This window comes from Necator americanus, chromosome II, assembly GCF_031761385.1.
Source record: "Necator americanus strain Aroian chromosome II, whole genome shotgun sequence".
Lineage (NCBI taxonomy): Eukaryota > Metazoa > Nematoda > Chromadorea > Rhabditida > Ancylostomatidae > Necator > Necator americanus.
In genome coordinates this window covers 15,699,060-15,715,745 of record NC_087372.1, presented here as the reverse complement: position 1 = coordinate 15,715,745, position 16,686 = coordinate 15,699,060, and the positions used below count along the sequence as shown (strand labels likewise).

The 16,686-nt window shown below is 41.3% G+C and overlaps 1 protein-coding gene across 2 annotated transcripts; it reads right to left on the bottom strand.

Annotated features, from left to right (window-relative positions):
• Nucleotides 1–25: 25 nt before the first annotated feature.
• Nucleotides 26–899, bottom strand: RB195_017971 (uncharacterized protein; the record flags this gene model as incomplete). 2 transcript variants are annotated; one of them, XM_064185188.1, is made up of 2 exons in its annotated part: nt 26–326; nt 397–899. In XM_064185188.1, 2 exons carry the CDS (start codon nt 897–899, stop codon nt 26–28), a joined length of 804 nt encoding a protein of 267 aa, XP_064041068.1. The 2 variants fall into 2 exon arrangements, with proteins under 2 accessions (XP_064041068.1, XP_064041069.1); XM_064185187.1 differs by lacking the exon at nt 26–326 and having other exon boundaries at nt 393–899.
• Between the last annotated feature and the right edge of the window lie 15,787 nt (nt 900–16,686).

Below are 16,686 nucleotides of genomic sequence, written 5' to 3'. Positions count from 1 at the left end.
ATATAAAGTCAGGTTAGGGACTGTGCTAGGTTTCATGCTCTTGATAGCGACTCGCACTTTCGAAGAGAGATTCATTCGGATCAAGCCTCAAAGTCCTTTTTCTTTCCAACAATTCCTTGGTGGTCTTCGAACTTTGATCCACGTTTGTCGTACGCGGCTTCGATGCACGTTCAGCAGAGGCTCGTAGTCCCCTGAGCAGCATCTCGTAGTCCACGTTTGGGTTCTCCTCAATGTACCAGTCACCTTGGGACAAGGAGTCCTCGAGCACGCAATTGTCGTAGACGACTTCTTTTCTCCTTCGTGCCGATAGCAGATGTTCTTTTTCACTGTGTGGCTAAGTCGTATTTCCACACCAAGGAGACGGTGATCAGAACCACTAGAAAAAGAAGGTACTACCGAGACGTCGAGTAGACACCACCTCCTGTTGCTGAGTATGTGGTCGATCTCCTCACAAGTTGCGCCTTTGGGCTATTTCCTTGTCCAGCGACGATGATCTTTCTTCGTGAAAAAAGAGTTCCCATGAAGGCGGCGGACAACAACCCGGAGAGATCATTGCCATTTTCATTTAAAAAAAAAACCAAATCTTCCTCTCCCTTTGTAGCCTCTCCTGGTTTTGCATTGAAATCTCCGACAACTAATTTGTAGGACTTTTTGTTGCGGATCACTTTCTCCAGTTCCTCTTCCAATTCGGATTCGTCGGCTGCTGATGTTGGTGAGTAGCAGTTGATGATACTGATGGGTTTTTGGCGCAGAGGGCGAAGGCGAATAATGGCCAAACGAGGAGGCGGGATCCCGTGAGAATCGACAAGATGGACGACAGTTGGGTGCAAAACAAAACAAAACCCTTGGTAACAAAACCAAAGAAATCTTCTCTCCACGAATGACGAATGTACCGTCATTCATCTGTCGTACGTCTTTCCTTCTGCATTTGGTCTCCTGCAGAGCAGTCACGTGAAATTTGATACGCTCTGCAGCTCCGAGAAGGACATGCAGGTCAGCGTCTGTGGACCCTGTTCTCGCGTTGTAGGTACACAGTCTGAGACCGTCTCCATGGCGAGTCGTGCGTGTGTCGCCTTAGTCCAGAATCAAAGACGTCCTGAGCAACCTGAGATTTCATCGCCTCTCAGCGGTCGCCATACCGTCCGACGTCTGAGACGGCAGGGCCCAGTGCGCAGGGTACTGAGACAATGAATATACTGGAGTGGCAGAAAGACTTTTCCCCAAACTACGCAGCCCTGCCGGTGAGCTTAGCTTTCACCACAGGTTGTTGCCCAACCTATATGGATCAGGGAGCCACCGTGCGACATTTTTTCAAGACGGCGGTGAATCTTAGCAGTGGTTTAATCTCAGCTATTCTTCCGCGCAATGAAAGAAGATGCAAAAACAGTGGAATAGTTAATCTAGAGGGAGTAACAGTACTATTAACTAATGCGAGTTCTAATCCATCCAGAAAGTGCACTGCTCAAGGAACTTTTCATAATCCAACATTATTAATTCTCAGCAATCATAGGTGAGAATGCTTTTGGATGTACATACCTGTAGAAATAATCCAACAAGGGAATGCTGATGATAGAGATATACTCGATTTGTCATCGCAGTGATGGAAATATAGATCAAAGGCGTAAAGTAAACAGCGAACGAAGGTAAGATTCAAAAATGTCCCGATGATAGAGCACAAATAGGGACTGGACTTCATTCTTATCAATTGTAATTACCTAGTGAGAATTCTTCTAAACTCCAAGAAAAAGATTATCCTATATAAAAAAGAGAATAATTTGAAGAGATTTTTAAATACAAACTTTGAAGAGCTTTAGAATTTGAATGAATACTGCAAGGAGCACCGAGCACTCTTGTCTTTTACACGAAGAAGAAGGCGAAACAGACCACGGCTTGGCTTACCTATCCCATCCATCTGTGGTCTTTGACTGTATTGAACAAAATTTTCCTTGAAAGGATGTTGGCAACCCGCTACTCACAATCACAGCTAAAAAAAATACTTTTTCACTAGGCGGGGATAACTTCACAGTATTTGTGCCGAATTTGGCACGATGAATTTTTCGCATTAAACGGGCGCACAGCAGCCAGTTACTCACTAACTTTGGCAAACCAGCTGAACTTCTGCATTCGTTTAGCTAAATTTTCAGCGAAATAATGTATGCAGGCACGAAGAAGAAATTAAGTTCATCCACTAACTTATTTTGCTTTCCTCGCATCACACACGCTCTCTGCGAAGCGCTATAAAGCTGCAGCAGTGTCGACCTCTCAGGCGTGACAACAAATAGGAATGTATGTGGCGAGTGGCAGTACAACCCTTTGTATTTGGATTTTTATGTACCAAAGGAACGACCCAATCAGCCCTTGCGCGAAGTTGAACATCACCACGAGGCATCTTGCATTTGTATGGGATTTGCACGCCCACTGTGACTGGGTTGCCAATACGTTGCAGGCGACCAACTAATGACGGGTGGATTACTATCTGTCATTGAAAATTCGCGCAGGCACTTGCAAAACTCAGTCAGGGAGATGAATGCCATCACCATGCAGCGAGTCTGCGAGAAGAATATAATCTCCAAATGGATCAGGTTATCAAGAAGAAGAAGAGATCCACGACTACCTACGAAGCGGCGAAGAGCCGACCACTTCGATCAACAACGAAGTGGGCTCGAATTGTCTGCGAAAGGCAAACGACGAACGTTGTAGCAGATGATAGCCGAGGCACCGAACGTTTCAAATCAATCCATCTTAATCGGCAGCTTAGGATTGCCCGAACTCGCTCTGTATTAGTGTTAGAGTTTACATTTTCAGTTCTCCGATGATGATTTCTTAACCGGCTTTTTTAAATGCCTCTAATCTGGGTGAGAATTTGATTTGTAAACAAAGACTGAAGTCGAAAAAAAGAGTAGTGAGATGCTAGATATTTAAAAGTGGAAAGGGACCGACTAAATTCAAACTTGAGTGGTACAGGTGCAAGGTAATCCCTGTTTTTTCTTGATGTTCCGAAGGTGTGTTCCTGGTGCACGAGTTTTGCAAGAATTGCATGATATATTGGGGGAAAAACGGAACGAAAGCATGTTTCGTCAAGTTCCTTTGCCATAACAATGTATCGAATTTTTCATCCATGGTGTCCAAAGTTGTTCTGCGGGAATTTTGATGAGAATTGCCGTTTCGCCAAAAATGTATCGACAAGTTACGAAAGTTCGTTAAAGAGTGAGAGGAACTGAAAACTTAGAGAGTTAAATGTTTTATTCGCTACAGCTGATATTTGTACATTTTTCTATGAACGCTTCTTCCTAAATTCGTACCTCTTTCTTGAGACAGATCAATTCAACTAGTTCGAACGATTGGTGCACAACCAAAACTGTTTCCAAATTAGATACCAAACTTCTAAAAATTCGGAGCATTCTGAAACTAACATTTCTTTATTTCTGTCTTTATCTCAGCGCCACTTTTTGATGTATACGATATAAAAGCTATATCGATTGCAATGCCAGTGATTTCACCGTTTGGGGCCTACTCCACAATTTTTGACGGCAGCGCGTAAGAAGGTTCAAAGATAAAACGTCTAGAGTCCAACACTGGTTGTTTAGGGCCACATTGCTCATTACTCGACTTTGAGTGACCAGTCGTTCACTGTCTTCGTTCCTCCACCCGGAGCAAAACACTTTCATTTATTTGCTCTTTTTTAAACACGTTCAAACGCCCTCACCGTAGTTCATTTGCCCACTACATGTGAATATTCCGATTGTGGTACCGCAACATATAGCGAGTTGCCTGCAAGAAAGTTGTCGAATGTGCTAAAATGTCACTTAACGACCTTCTTTCAGTGCTGTTTCAACAAGTTACGACTAGAGCAAATCCCATAAAAAAAGGCTATGCAGTACTTCTGCGCATAAAATGCTAGACTTGCATATGAATATGACCATTAGTGGGTATATGTACATATGTACGCTCATAACGTAAGCAGTTTTCAAAGCTTACATTGAACCAATGTCGTTTTGTAAACAACGATTAAAATGAGAGCTGCTCTGAATCTTCGTGCAGGTGCATTGATGGCTTATACATTTCCAGGATTTTGAAAGAATTCAAACTCTCCAACAATGGCTCGTATTTTTAAAAATGCTGTCTTTTCTCTGCAACACAAACGGGAATTAATTGTTGAGCGCAGCTTTGGCTCTCAGATATTCTCGAAGCTTCCTTTTCCTTTTGACAAAGATATGCCTTGAAGGCGTCACCCCACGAATCTCGCGCGGTATGACTTTTCGTTAGAATATGCCTATATCAGGTCGTAGATTATGAGTACAGGGGCAGTCCCACTCCTCTCTCCCTGCTTCACTGTAAACAGCCGGCTTCGGACTGCGGTTCCTTACGACGTCTTCTATTGTAACGTGCCACACATGCGCCCCGCCCCCACCTGCAATTCGTTGAAAATCCATTCGGATCCATTCCAGGCAATTAATTTCGTTCGACAGGAAGAAATGAGCGAAACTACCCCTATATTCATAATTTACTACCCGATATAGGTGTACCCCAACGAAAATCCATACTACGTCAGATTTTACTACGTCAGACTGCCTATATATTCCCAGCGATGTCAGCACAGCAGCGGTTTCCCACCTTGTTTTTCCTTCTTCTTGGTTGAACATTCCATTTCTTTGGCTCGGCTTTGCATTTCAAATAGTACTCGTTGGAAATGATTCCAGCTTTCAGTGTTCTTAAATATTTACAAGCAGATCTTGCTGTGGAGCAGCGATGTCACTGCTGATGAGAACAAATCCATAGCAATGTATGCTTTGTTGAGCAACTCCCGACATTCAACATCCCAAATGGTCGTCTCTGCTCTCAGGAAACGCGTGCAACTAACTCAAATTTTCTGAGCCCCTCACTAAACAGGGTTTTCCGCGCAACATATTGTTTTCAAAATTGCTTGGTGAAGTTTTCAGCGATGGTTCGGCAAATTGTGAATAAATTGTCTTTGTTGTTGTTCTGTTAGAATTCCATTCTGCTGGTGGAGTGGAAGACTTTAGTTCCCGGCAAGGAATTCTACCCTCAAATAGACTTTTTTTCTTTCAGTGGGCCATTCCCTCTTTTTGCGATAATCTGGTTTGTGAAGTAAACTAATTTGCTGAAGCAATCAAACAACTAGACCAGGCAGAACCTTTTTGAGTTTTAGTTTTCCTCACATACTCCGGTGAGGAAAAGTGACTTAGAACAGCAGATGATTCTTTAAAGGGAAGTAATGATATGAAGTTTACTAAGAGTGCCCAGAAACTTAAAATCACTTTAATAACCCGTTTTGCCAAGAAGAAAGTCGTAGGCCTGGAAATAGGCATTGGAGGAAGTAAACCTTTGAAACTAGTACTAAATAAAGTAGGACACAAAAAAATACAACAAAGCACAAGTTTTTTCTTCTGTTTGCATTTAACTTCTACTTTTTATTAGATGTTAAAGTTTGTTTATCTATTCTTTGCAAGCTTCTAGTCGATGTTTAATGCGCCCGTCACATCCGCTGCAACGCCGATCGTCTTCGATTATGTACACAAAAGTAAAAAACGATAAAGGATGAAGTGTCTACGGTTGATCAATCCACTCGGGATGCGCCAACTCGTTCCTTCAATAAAGAATCGTTTGAGGTTTACGAATGCGTATAATCACTCGCGGTGGCCAACAAATGTGGTGTTTTATTCTCCCATGCGAATCTGGTACCAATGCATCGATCTCGAAAAGATGAGAAGCTTGGTTCTCATCAGAGCGGTTTCGAACCATCGATCGACAGCGGCGCGGTCACAGCGGAACCTCTTAAAGGCATCACTCCAAGAATCTGAGATGGTGCAGATTTTGGGTAGAGTATTCGTATACGGGATAGCAGATTGTCGAGGGAATGGTGATTCCGTCCATATCTTCCTAATTGCCGCAAAAAACGCCCGGAAGATACAGTTTCGGGTAATGTGGCGCACTATTTTCCACAAGGAGTTCCACTGGAGCACGCCAGCGTTGTGCGGCGTCAAATCTTCCGGACCGTTTTTTTACTTTTAGGAAGAAATGGACGGAATCACCCTCCTCTCCATAATCTACTATCCATTATAAGAATACTCCACCTGAAATCTGCGTCACCTCAGATTCGTGGGGTGATGTCTTTAGCGACTACACTGCATTCGTCGTACACAAAGTATTGGGTTCCAGTCAAAATTTTTTGGGATAAACGAGGGATTTATTCATTTTGTTTTATTTGTATACGCTGGGAAGTATTTTGTACATTGAAGGAATGAAGGGGGAGCAGAACGGACGGTCATTCTGTTTGTAGTTCCCAACACCAGGACATTTTTGGAAATAGTTTCTCGAGATGAATTTTTAGGTCATATATACAGCACTCAAGCGTATCAAAGGGATTCGAATTAGGAATGTTCAGTACCAATCCAATGAAATTAACTTATTACTCCTATTAATTTCGATTTTCTTACATTGTTATCGCGAATCTGCTGGACACAGTAAGACTGGGTTTTACGCAGGCCTTGAGAAGCACAATATCTGCATATCGTTGAGAAAACATATATTTTATATTGACATAAGAAAATTTGAGCAGGCAGATGCTTAGCCAGTGTATTTTTCACTGATTTTTCCGCTGCTATGATTTTATACCTTACCTCTCTGCACCAGATACAACTAGGTCAACGATGACCATTTGTTATTCCAAGGTGTGCAATTTTGGTTACTCTTACCTGCACCTCATGGGCACCAAGTCAACCTAGTCTAGTGCTCGATAACAGAGCAAATTTACGACCAACTTGTAGCAGCTATGCCCCATTCAGGTGTTAAGGCGGTTGAGATATTCAAAAATTCAACGTAACAGATTTATTTCAGAAAAATTGTCTCCTTGTTTAAGGCACTTTTCAAGGTATGATTATTAATATTAATGTTAGTTAGGATGACATGCTGAATACCTAAAAACCTTCCCAAATTCTTTTCTTTTGTTTTTCAAGCGTTTCGTCCGAACCCCTTCCGTCATCGACTCATATGTTACGAGCATGTACTACTTGCTATATGTTCATTAACATTGCCGAAGCATGTACAATTTCCTTCATTTTATTGTAATCCCTTTGCCTTCTCATCGACATAATGGGTGTTTCCACACTTTATACTGCTAAGGAGTCTGTATAAAACCAGGTAGATAATTTGTGACGTGGATGGATCCAGTGAGATAGAATTTTTTTCTTATCTTATCAAATTCACGTCATTTTGAAGGTGCTGCTTGCTGTTGAATGAAGAAATACGCATGATATAGTCAGGCCGAAACTATCAGCAGTTCTCTGCAGCTGCGTAAGCAGCTGCGCTCGAAGCGGGACTGTGCAGCTAGCAGTTGGGACCGAGGTGCGACCACTGAAAGACTCAGCTATGAATGATGCTGGTGAGGATTCCCCTTCCTCCTCGATCCCAATCGCTACGTTCCGACACACCGCTCCTGTCGCAGCGCAACCCCAACCGAATTGAGATACATGCCCACAACTCAATGGTTCACGTCATAAACGAATTTTTCGCACATTTACGCAAAAGTCTACACAATACCGCATGCTACTGTATTGCACCGCACCCTACTGAAATAGTGAGTTTGTGGGTAGTAATCGTTTCAGCTCTCACTTATAAAAAAATACCCCTGATGACCTCATGCTTCCAGAATGTTCCCTTACAAATGAAACTTCACTGTTTGTCGTGTCGAAAAGACAGTCGTTTATTAAAAAACAACATATAGTTGTTGCAATTCTTTCGTTTTATTAATATTTAAAAGTTGTGTCCTAAAAAACATCATCCTCTATTGTTAGCAATGCTGGGAACGATAGCAAGTGTCGCACTCTATATATCCAGTCATTGCCACTACCTCAGAGTTTGGTTTTTTCATGCAGTCAAGAAAAGTGTGTCTTTTGTAAAAGAACTCAAACTCAACTCAAAGAATGCCTCAAATATACAAAATGAAGGGAATGGGACCTGAAGGTTTACAATAAACTCACGGCCTTTCAAGGTTATAAACTTCTATTCCCAGTAAAATTATTTGTTCCATATGAATTAAAAAATCAGATGTTCTGCAGTTACAAGCCACATTGAAGCAATACCGTGAATTTTTCTGGAGAATATCCTTTCCTAGGCCTCTATAATAAATTCTGCCTTCACAAAGTAGCTTTCATTTGTTGGTACGCATATTTGTGTGAATGATTGAGACAATTCGTACGTGGATAAGAATAAAAACTCTTCTCTTTGTTATCTAAGAATTTTGATTACCCTCAGAGTTTATCATCACAACAAGTTCCTATTACAACAAATTGTCTCAAGATCTGTTTTTGATGAAATAATCCGTTAGAAACCGTCCCAGTCATTCAGAGTGGGAGAAAATCGCATCTGAAAAGAGGAGTTTTATTTTTTTTCCTTGTTTTCGGTCTATATATACAATCCTCAATTTTTCGTCGGACAGAACTTACTCGAGTATTTGGCTTTTTCGAGGCCAGAACCAATAATTTCCGTCGTATTCAATTATATTACGATTATTCCACTCTTCAAGCAGCTCCCAACAATCTGGGACAAATTTTCAGTTTTTCTAATTCGAGACCTGCTCAGAACACACTTCTAGGCTTAAAACATTCCTTTCGGTTTTTTTTTCGGTTTCTGGACTTGAAACTTTCCTTTGGTGCAAAAACGATCTTTTGATAGATATCAACTCAATTCAACTTGCGAAGTTCAAACCACTGTAGCAGCGACTTATATATATATAGAATAGATTGCCAATTTTCTACTAAGGCTTTTATCAGACATATCCTTTTCCTCATAGAAATTTCCATTACATTTTGCAAACCTCACTTATACTTTTTCATTTTCACCACCCGAAGTGCCACAAAGGATTCAGTCATTTCCACTGAATGAAGTTTTGCACTTCGTAAAATGTACTACTGAAACGCTTATGTTATCAAGCAAAATCTGAGAACTCCCCTTAATGTGCGACTCATATTGTCGGATGCTCAAAATAAGAATTTTTATGCATAACTAATTCATGGGAGAAGTAGTTTAGTGCTGGAAAAGTTGGACTTCTGCCCTAATCTACTTCATTTAGCCCTGATGTTCTTCAGTTCGTACATCTGTACAAACTGTACATTAGAATTGTGAGAAGTACACGCTACACTTCAAATAGTACTTTTTTCCTCTTGCAGAGTTTCTTCTTCGACCCTTTGCTCATCCTTCGTGGTCGTAACTTTTCTTTAGTGTTTTCGATTGTGGATAACTTTACACTCATTTTTCGCAACACAACATTCCGGAAACTCGCTAAACAGGTTGATGTCTTTGCATTTCAGCCCTCACAGATTGCGGACGTAAATTACTTTGTGGGAACTGTTACCTCCTCTTGAGTTGGTGGAGGTTGCAGTCTCAAGGCCAAAGCCAAATATGTTCAACATACCTTGGACGTTCCTTAGTACCTTATGCTTCCTCATGCTTCTTACACTTTCTCGGAGATAGGAAGGAAGAGCAAGAGAAGATGAGATCCTTACATTTTACTGTTTCCAATTACGACAGTTTTTCCCACTTTATTTCTTGTTTTCAATCCTTTCTTCGAATAAAATTTACCACCTCAAGCGGCTACTAGGAACTGTTGCGAAACGATGCTGCAATGCTGGCTGGGCAGGCTAAAGATGACCGAAAAGAAAAAAGCTTCACTGGAGAAACTTTCAACCGTCCAAAGGCAAGAAGTGCGAAGAAAGCAGCGGATAAGAATAGGCTCTATTAGGAGACGCTTTATGTACACTTCCTCGCAATCTGTCCTTGATGTCCCTCTCATCCATATGCCAAAATCTTTCTCTGATTCCACTACCCACAGACTTTTTTATCGGATCTATATCGAGTAGAGAATCTTCACTTGTCCAAGGATCACGTCTCAGAAATTCTCGTATTATTTAAGGCAGCATCACATGGTCAGTCTTAGCTCACCACGAATCATTCGCTGACATTTAATCTCAGTCGAGAGCCGCGACAAGGGCACTCCGTTACCGCGTTTACTACTAGGTGCTCAGTGGTGAGTGGCAGTGAGTAGATGAGCATCGTGTCTTCACAACTTCAAAACAATCCGGCCGAATGGCTTCCACTTCACGCTATCCGTGCATCGTGCGTTGTTCCATCTCCTCCTCTGAAATTTCATTTAAAGGATGAGTTGTTTCCGACCTAAGCACTGATTGCCTGCTTTATTCGCTGCCTCTTTGTTCTGTCAAAAGTTTACTTTTAGTTCATTCTCGTTATTTCCTAATTTTGTCGGTAACCATATATCATTTCTGGTTTCCTCAACTTATCTTTGATGTTTTGCTATACTTACTACTTGGGTTTGAAGATACAGTAGCTTTCACTGCACTAGTTCTTTTCTCACTACTTCGCAAACTATTTAAGAGGCTTGGCGTTGATTATTACCAAATATTTAGGTGAGATGAAATCATTCAGGGAAAGAAGGACCGCTATATTAGCTGCGTAAGCCCTATGTACGAGATTATATGCCGAACTTTGGAATAAGGCCTGCGGTGCCTCCACTGATTCGAGAAGGATTTTTGAGTGATAGATAAATATATAAAAATGAAAGGGATTGGAGAGTACATGGCAGTGACCAGAAAACTGGATCAGGATCTTACTTGTGGACTACGGGTTCATGTCCTGATTGTCGTCAGCAGAGCGATTCCGCCCCGGTTACCTCACTAACATCGCTTACAACACGGCTACTGAGGAAATCACAGTGACTCTCGATCGCAGGCTGGGATGCAGCTTTGTATGGGATACCTTCCTTGAACAAGACGTTTGAGGAGGCGCTTTAACAGGAAGGATCCAGTGTAGAGATGGTTGCTGTTTCTGTGCAAGCTATAAAGTGATAAAATAACCAAGTTTTCCGACCTTCCGGAGTCGATAGGTTGATGCAAGATTTGTCCAGGAGGATGACAGTGGCTAAATAGAGGAACTGGATTCCAATCTCTCCGCGTAAGTTGTCTAACTTCCCGCTAACATCTATGATAATTAGTTTGAATTGGCTCCACCTAAACGTGATAACAACCACCATTCGCATCACCTTCTTGTTCTAATTTATCTCGTCAAAACCCATACACCTTTTGAGAGTTCCCGAAAACACCGTACGCTAGTTGTAGTTCTCTCGCACACATTGGTAGTTTGGTCCCGATCTTAGCATCTGATAACTTTGTTATGTATCTTGTGAGCTCAACGCGAGCTGCGCAGATTTTAGTTTCCTTCCTGAATGAGTGCCGTAGTCAACAACGGAAAACATTTTCACAATATGCTCTCCTTCTCCCAGGAGAGTCCAGCCCTCTTTGATATCCAAGCTGACTCAACAAGGTGAAAAACATCTCGAAGGACCTCATTCATGCTTCCAGCTCAGTTTCTACTTCGCTCCTTCTGTGAATCCATCCACAATTAGATTCAATACGGACAAAACTCGTTCAGTCCATGCACTTAATCTATCTGCTTAATATGCTCAGATGCGCGCAAGAAAACTGAGAAAAATATGAATTGTTGCTGTCTGTTGCATTTTTAAAGACTTAATATAATTTTGAAGGAACTCTTTTTCAGGAAAATGCAAAGGCAGTGATCTTGTTTGGTTCAATGTCTTGACGAATCCTTTGCGATGAAAAATTGGAAATAGATTTCTGTTGCAGTCGAAGGGTGACAAGTTGAACAAGAACACTCCTAAAAGCACTCTCCTCAGCAGGCTGCTCTGAGAAAACCAATGGATGGGGTGCGAAGGGAACCGGGGGAGTGTAGGAGGGTGGCGCGGTCTAACGTTTCTCGAAGGACTCGAAGCTTTTCACACATCATTTTCCTGAACGATTGGGGAGAATTGAGCGAAGCCAAGCTTATATTTTTATCTACACTCCGGACTCTACTATTGCCCGCAGAGACCCCAACGTTTGGTCCCCAAGTCAGTTTCGTGATACGTCGGCTTTAGGCCACGATGCACAAGCACATCATAAACATAATGTGAAGATTGTAAAGGCTGCAAAAGTTCGCAAAAGCACAGACAATATCGTTTGCACAAATCCAGTGCGCAGGAATTTCGAAATATTTTGAACCCAACGTCAAATACTCCCACGAAAAGTGACCGATGTAGTCAACTGGTTACTGGAAGTCACCTTAGATCAGGTTGATCAACAAGTTCTTTTGTGGTTGCAGAAGAAAACTTTTAGCCACTTGCGCCTCAGTCGTCCTCTGGACCTCAAGACAACGAATTAAAGTTAACAACTGACGACACTTGATCTCTGATCTTCAATAAATGCTGACCATTTGGGTAGCCTGAAACGCCACAGAGATCTTTTTTGGAACTTCTTTTTTCCACATTTTTATACGCGCTTGCAACTCTTCTCTCCATTATGTACACATTTCGGAAGTATGGAAACGCAATCAACTCCAGGAAGCAACTTCATCTTTTTCTTCTGCACTAGCACACTTTCAGTGAATTCGCACTTATTTTTTTAAATTGTTCTGCGTAGCCTTCAATATTAGATGTTAGTGAATTTCCACAAAAATATTCGTACTCTTAGTATTCAAACTTTTTCAGTGCATTGCTGACTCTTATGCATATGAACGCTCTTACTGAATTTTCTAGAACCCACAAGAAATCTGTGTTCTAAGACGACGTTTTGGTGGAATTGCGTGCCGTACGACATGTGCGAATCAGAAAATGATTTTCGTGAAAGGAATATTTCTAAGAATAGCCTACTATGAGTATCGGCATGCGTACGCTTGTTAATGTGGTGCGCGTGCGTAGGACCTCGTGGACTGATCTTGAAACTATTGGATTGTTCCATGAAGTTGAATAAAAAATTTAATAAAAATAATATAATGTAAGTTAATAAAAATTTCTTTTGTTTTTCTACTTCATTTCTATTAATTTCTAGTTCATTTATCTTCAACAAGTATCTTTCTCACAAGGATGTTAACTATCGCGACATGTCAGAACTATCTTTCCTCAAACTTTGTAAAAATGTGTACATATATGAGTAGTCTTATTAAACATCTAAGCTAAGAAAGAAGGATAACGTGCACGGAGGTGATCAAACCCTATGGGGATGCACCTATGCATTCGACTACAATTCAGAATGGCTTAAGTATACGTCTAGCTTATAAAATGACTTTGTGGTGGCTTCATGGTGCATCAAGTCTATGTTTTTATGCTCGCAGACAAGTCTGGTACCAATTTATCAATCCTAGAGGGAGGTAAGGCTTAGTTGGGCCTGGAGACGTTCCGAACCTTCGCCAGTGCAGTCACCGTCGAACCTGCTAATGTCGACAGCGCCACACTCACCCTACATAGCATCCAGGTACTCAGATTATTGTGTTGTACATCACACATTTATTCAATCGCTTTTTCAGCATAACCACCTTCTTTTGATCTACACCACTCCCGCAACTAGTTCCAAGAGAAAAGTCTTTTAATTTTAATCGCTTAGTCTAGCAATGAGATATTTGTAAGCACCGAAATTCTACTTTTTTACTTTTAATGTTTCTCCAAAGAGGTTTTTCTACAAAAGGGCAGAGTTGTCAGGAACAGATGACAACATTGAATAAAGGCCGTGCAGTGACGCTTCAACGAATACTTCTGATGCGAGCGTGAGAAGCTGCAATAGTTTGCAGTTCGAGTACATAGGCGTATTGCACATTTCTGTACATTCTCTTAAGTATCCAGAGGTCATGTTTTAAAATGAAATAAATACTCTTTCTGGATTTAGCCGTTGCCAGCTTTTTGCTACGCAGGGTACGCTCGAATTATATCTTTTAAGCACCTTACTTCCCTCATTTTAGTTTAAGCAAAAATGTCTTAGAATTTTGGCTACAGCATAACCAATCCCTTTTAAGTCTTTCTAGATGGAAGGGAAAGCATTAAACTACTAGTCAAGAAGAGTTTTGCAAAGAACGGAATGCAATCACAAATACCGAGAAAGTTGACTGACGTCGCGTAGATAGTGGGACAAAACTGGAATAGATTTGCTTCTAGTCTTCGTCCTCCTTCATCCTCCTTCATCCACTTTTAACTTTTCTTTTTCCACTACTACCCCTCTTTCATTTTATCTACTCTCACTATTGAATGACGTGCAGCTGAACAGCTCTTCTATGAACAACAGTAACTCGTCCAATTATGGTCTCCAAGGTCGTTTTGAATAAATGGCTTTGGACTCAATCTTAACCGTAAAATACTCATTCTTCTAGTTGTAGAACCGAGGACTTGGGGTTAATTAGGATTTGGGAATTGGGTGAATGTCGTCAAGGATGAAGGATGCGGTTCAGGGTATTGATCATCTAAGATGCGTCGATTCGGTTGAATTCAATTCATGACTACAAAACATAATGGGCCAACGAAATTAAAATGACGGACTAAAATTTGGAGGAGGGGAGAACCGGCCGATGTATCAGTGTATTACCATCCCTATCTCCTTACATGAATCTGCTGAAAGTTTGGAAGAACGAAAAAATAGGTTGGCCTAGTGTAGAGCTCGACGTGGCAGTCGCAGCGGAAACGCTTACCACTACGCTACACCCGTTCCCGTACCTTGCATATGTAATTTAACAGAGATCTCATGCCATTACAGTACGTTCTAATTTTCACAATCTTGCCCTATTTGTGCAATATCAGCACTCTGTCGAATTGTCGAGTTTATACTGAGTAAGATGCATAGAACATTATCTAAACATTATCGCTCAGAACATAATGGAAATGCGAGGAAAACGGGTTCATTCATACAGCATATAATCGCGAAAAGAGAAAGATCGTTGAAAACCGGAATTTTTGACAAACAAATTGAACTTAATTCTTGAAAAGTTAATAATAATAATAACAGTATAGTAATAAAATATATATGTAGATGTCAAGTCAAAACCTCTACCAATTCTTGTTGAATTCTTGTGTTTTGAAGTAAAAAGTTCGGTGAATATCCTTTTATCCAAAATCTTCTTGCAGTCTTGCTTCGAAATCGACCAGAAGAGGGGGAACCAAAGAATCGTTTTATTTGCATGACATATGTAACACCGTATAAATTCTACCTTTCACAATTAAAAGGAGCAAATTATCAGTAACAGCATGAGCGAACCATGTTCATCTTCTTCAGGAGTTATCTAGGAGCAAACTTGAGGAATCAAACGGCAATATTTTCTAGATCCTCATCAAAACGCAAAAACTGGGCTCCGATGAGATGAACTCAGCATCAATATCAACGTTCAACAACAATAGACCAATATTGAGTTTTGTGGAGAAGGAGCAATGGATTGAATTTGTTGGCTCGGTGACAAAAGGAGCAGTCCGATTTTCCCTAAAATACTGTCTCATCTGTTGAATACCCACCATCTTCTTGATCGTTCACGAGAGTAGTGCGAGAACAGAACGCAAATGCCTGAAACTTAGTCTTTTGAGTAGACCTCGCTCTACGCAGATGAAAAAAAAACAGTGAGGCACTTCAGACTCCATCTGAGATGCTAGGTTTGCATGCAAACAACATGGAAACATTTTGTCTCAGTAAAACTCACATAATCGCAATTATCAACGCATGCTTTAATTACTACGTTCTCAGCTGGTCTGCAAATTATTTCGAACACTTTCGAGGCTTAGCAATGACTAACGACTAGCGCCAGTACTAGCAGTCTGTTTCATGAGCAGAAGTGAAGAACCTGTGTTTTCGCGTACACCAATAATGTACTGCAGCTACTTCGATGCATCTAACATCCATCATACGGTACGGTCTGAAAAGAAGGTATTTTTGAATACTCCAGACGTCGCAATATATAAGACCCACACGAAAAACTCCTAGAGAATGCTGGGTTTGCTATCTCAACACGCAAGTAAATGTTTCTAGTAGTTTGCAAAACAAGTTGAAAAGCAATCTATTTCGTCCTAAACCCGATTGCAGTCAAATGCGGGGTTGTTCGTGATATATTCGAAGTGAAGTGTAAGCTTGCGATCCTAAACGACAGGAATCACGAAGACTATCTTCGCAAATTGCCTTTACCCATGGTTACATAGGACAACCGCATTACCTAATAACTCACACTGTAAACTGCAGTGTTCTATACAAAACAAACTTCCTCTTTACATTCCCTTTATTTCGGACTTTCGGCTGGTCGGTACAGTTTTGCTCAAGCGCGGTTAAGCACGTGATTCTGGTAAATGTAAATGGGGTGAAGGTTAATGAATACACTGGACGGCGGGAACGCTTGACAACAACACTTGGAAGGCACAGATATGAGGCACACAACTAAAGCAATTATGATCTGAAATGGGTTTTACTTGTTCACGAAACGGAAATATCTGCAAAGAAAACGGAGAATAGGAATGAATGGTTGTCGACAACAAATGGGTTCTCGCCTATACCTGCCTCATTTTGCGTGTAGATCAAATGTTATATCGTCGCTGGCGATAATACGCAGCAATACCCATTTGCTGGGACCCAGCAGCGACGAACGCGTGTTGTAAGCAGCCGCAGAATGGTCGGGATCAGGCATAGTGGTCGTAGGACACGACCCCCCCCCCCCCCTCCACGCTTATCCTCCTCTCCCCGTTCCCAACGTTGCTGCGATAGTCCTCCGCTGCTGCCAATCAGAATACTGGAGATTTTGTGAAAACGTTGTGAAAACGTAAAATCGAAAATTAGCCAAAGGTCGAATTACAGAGGAACGACGAAG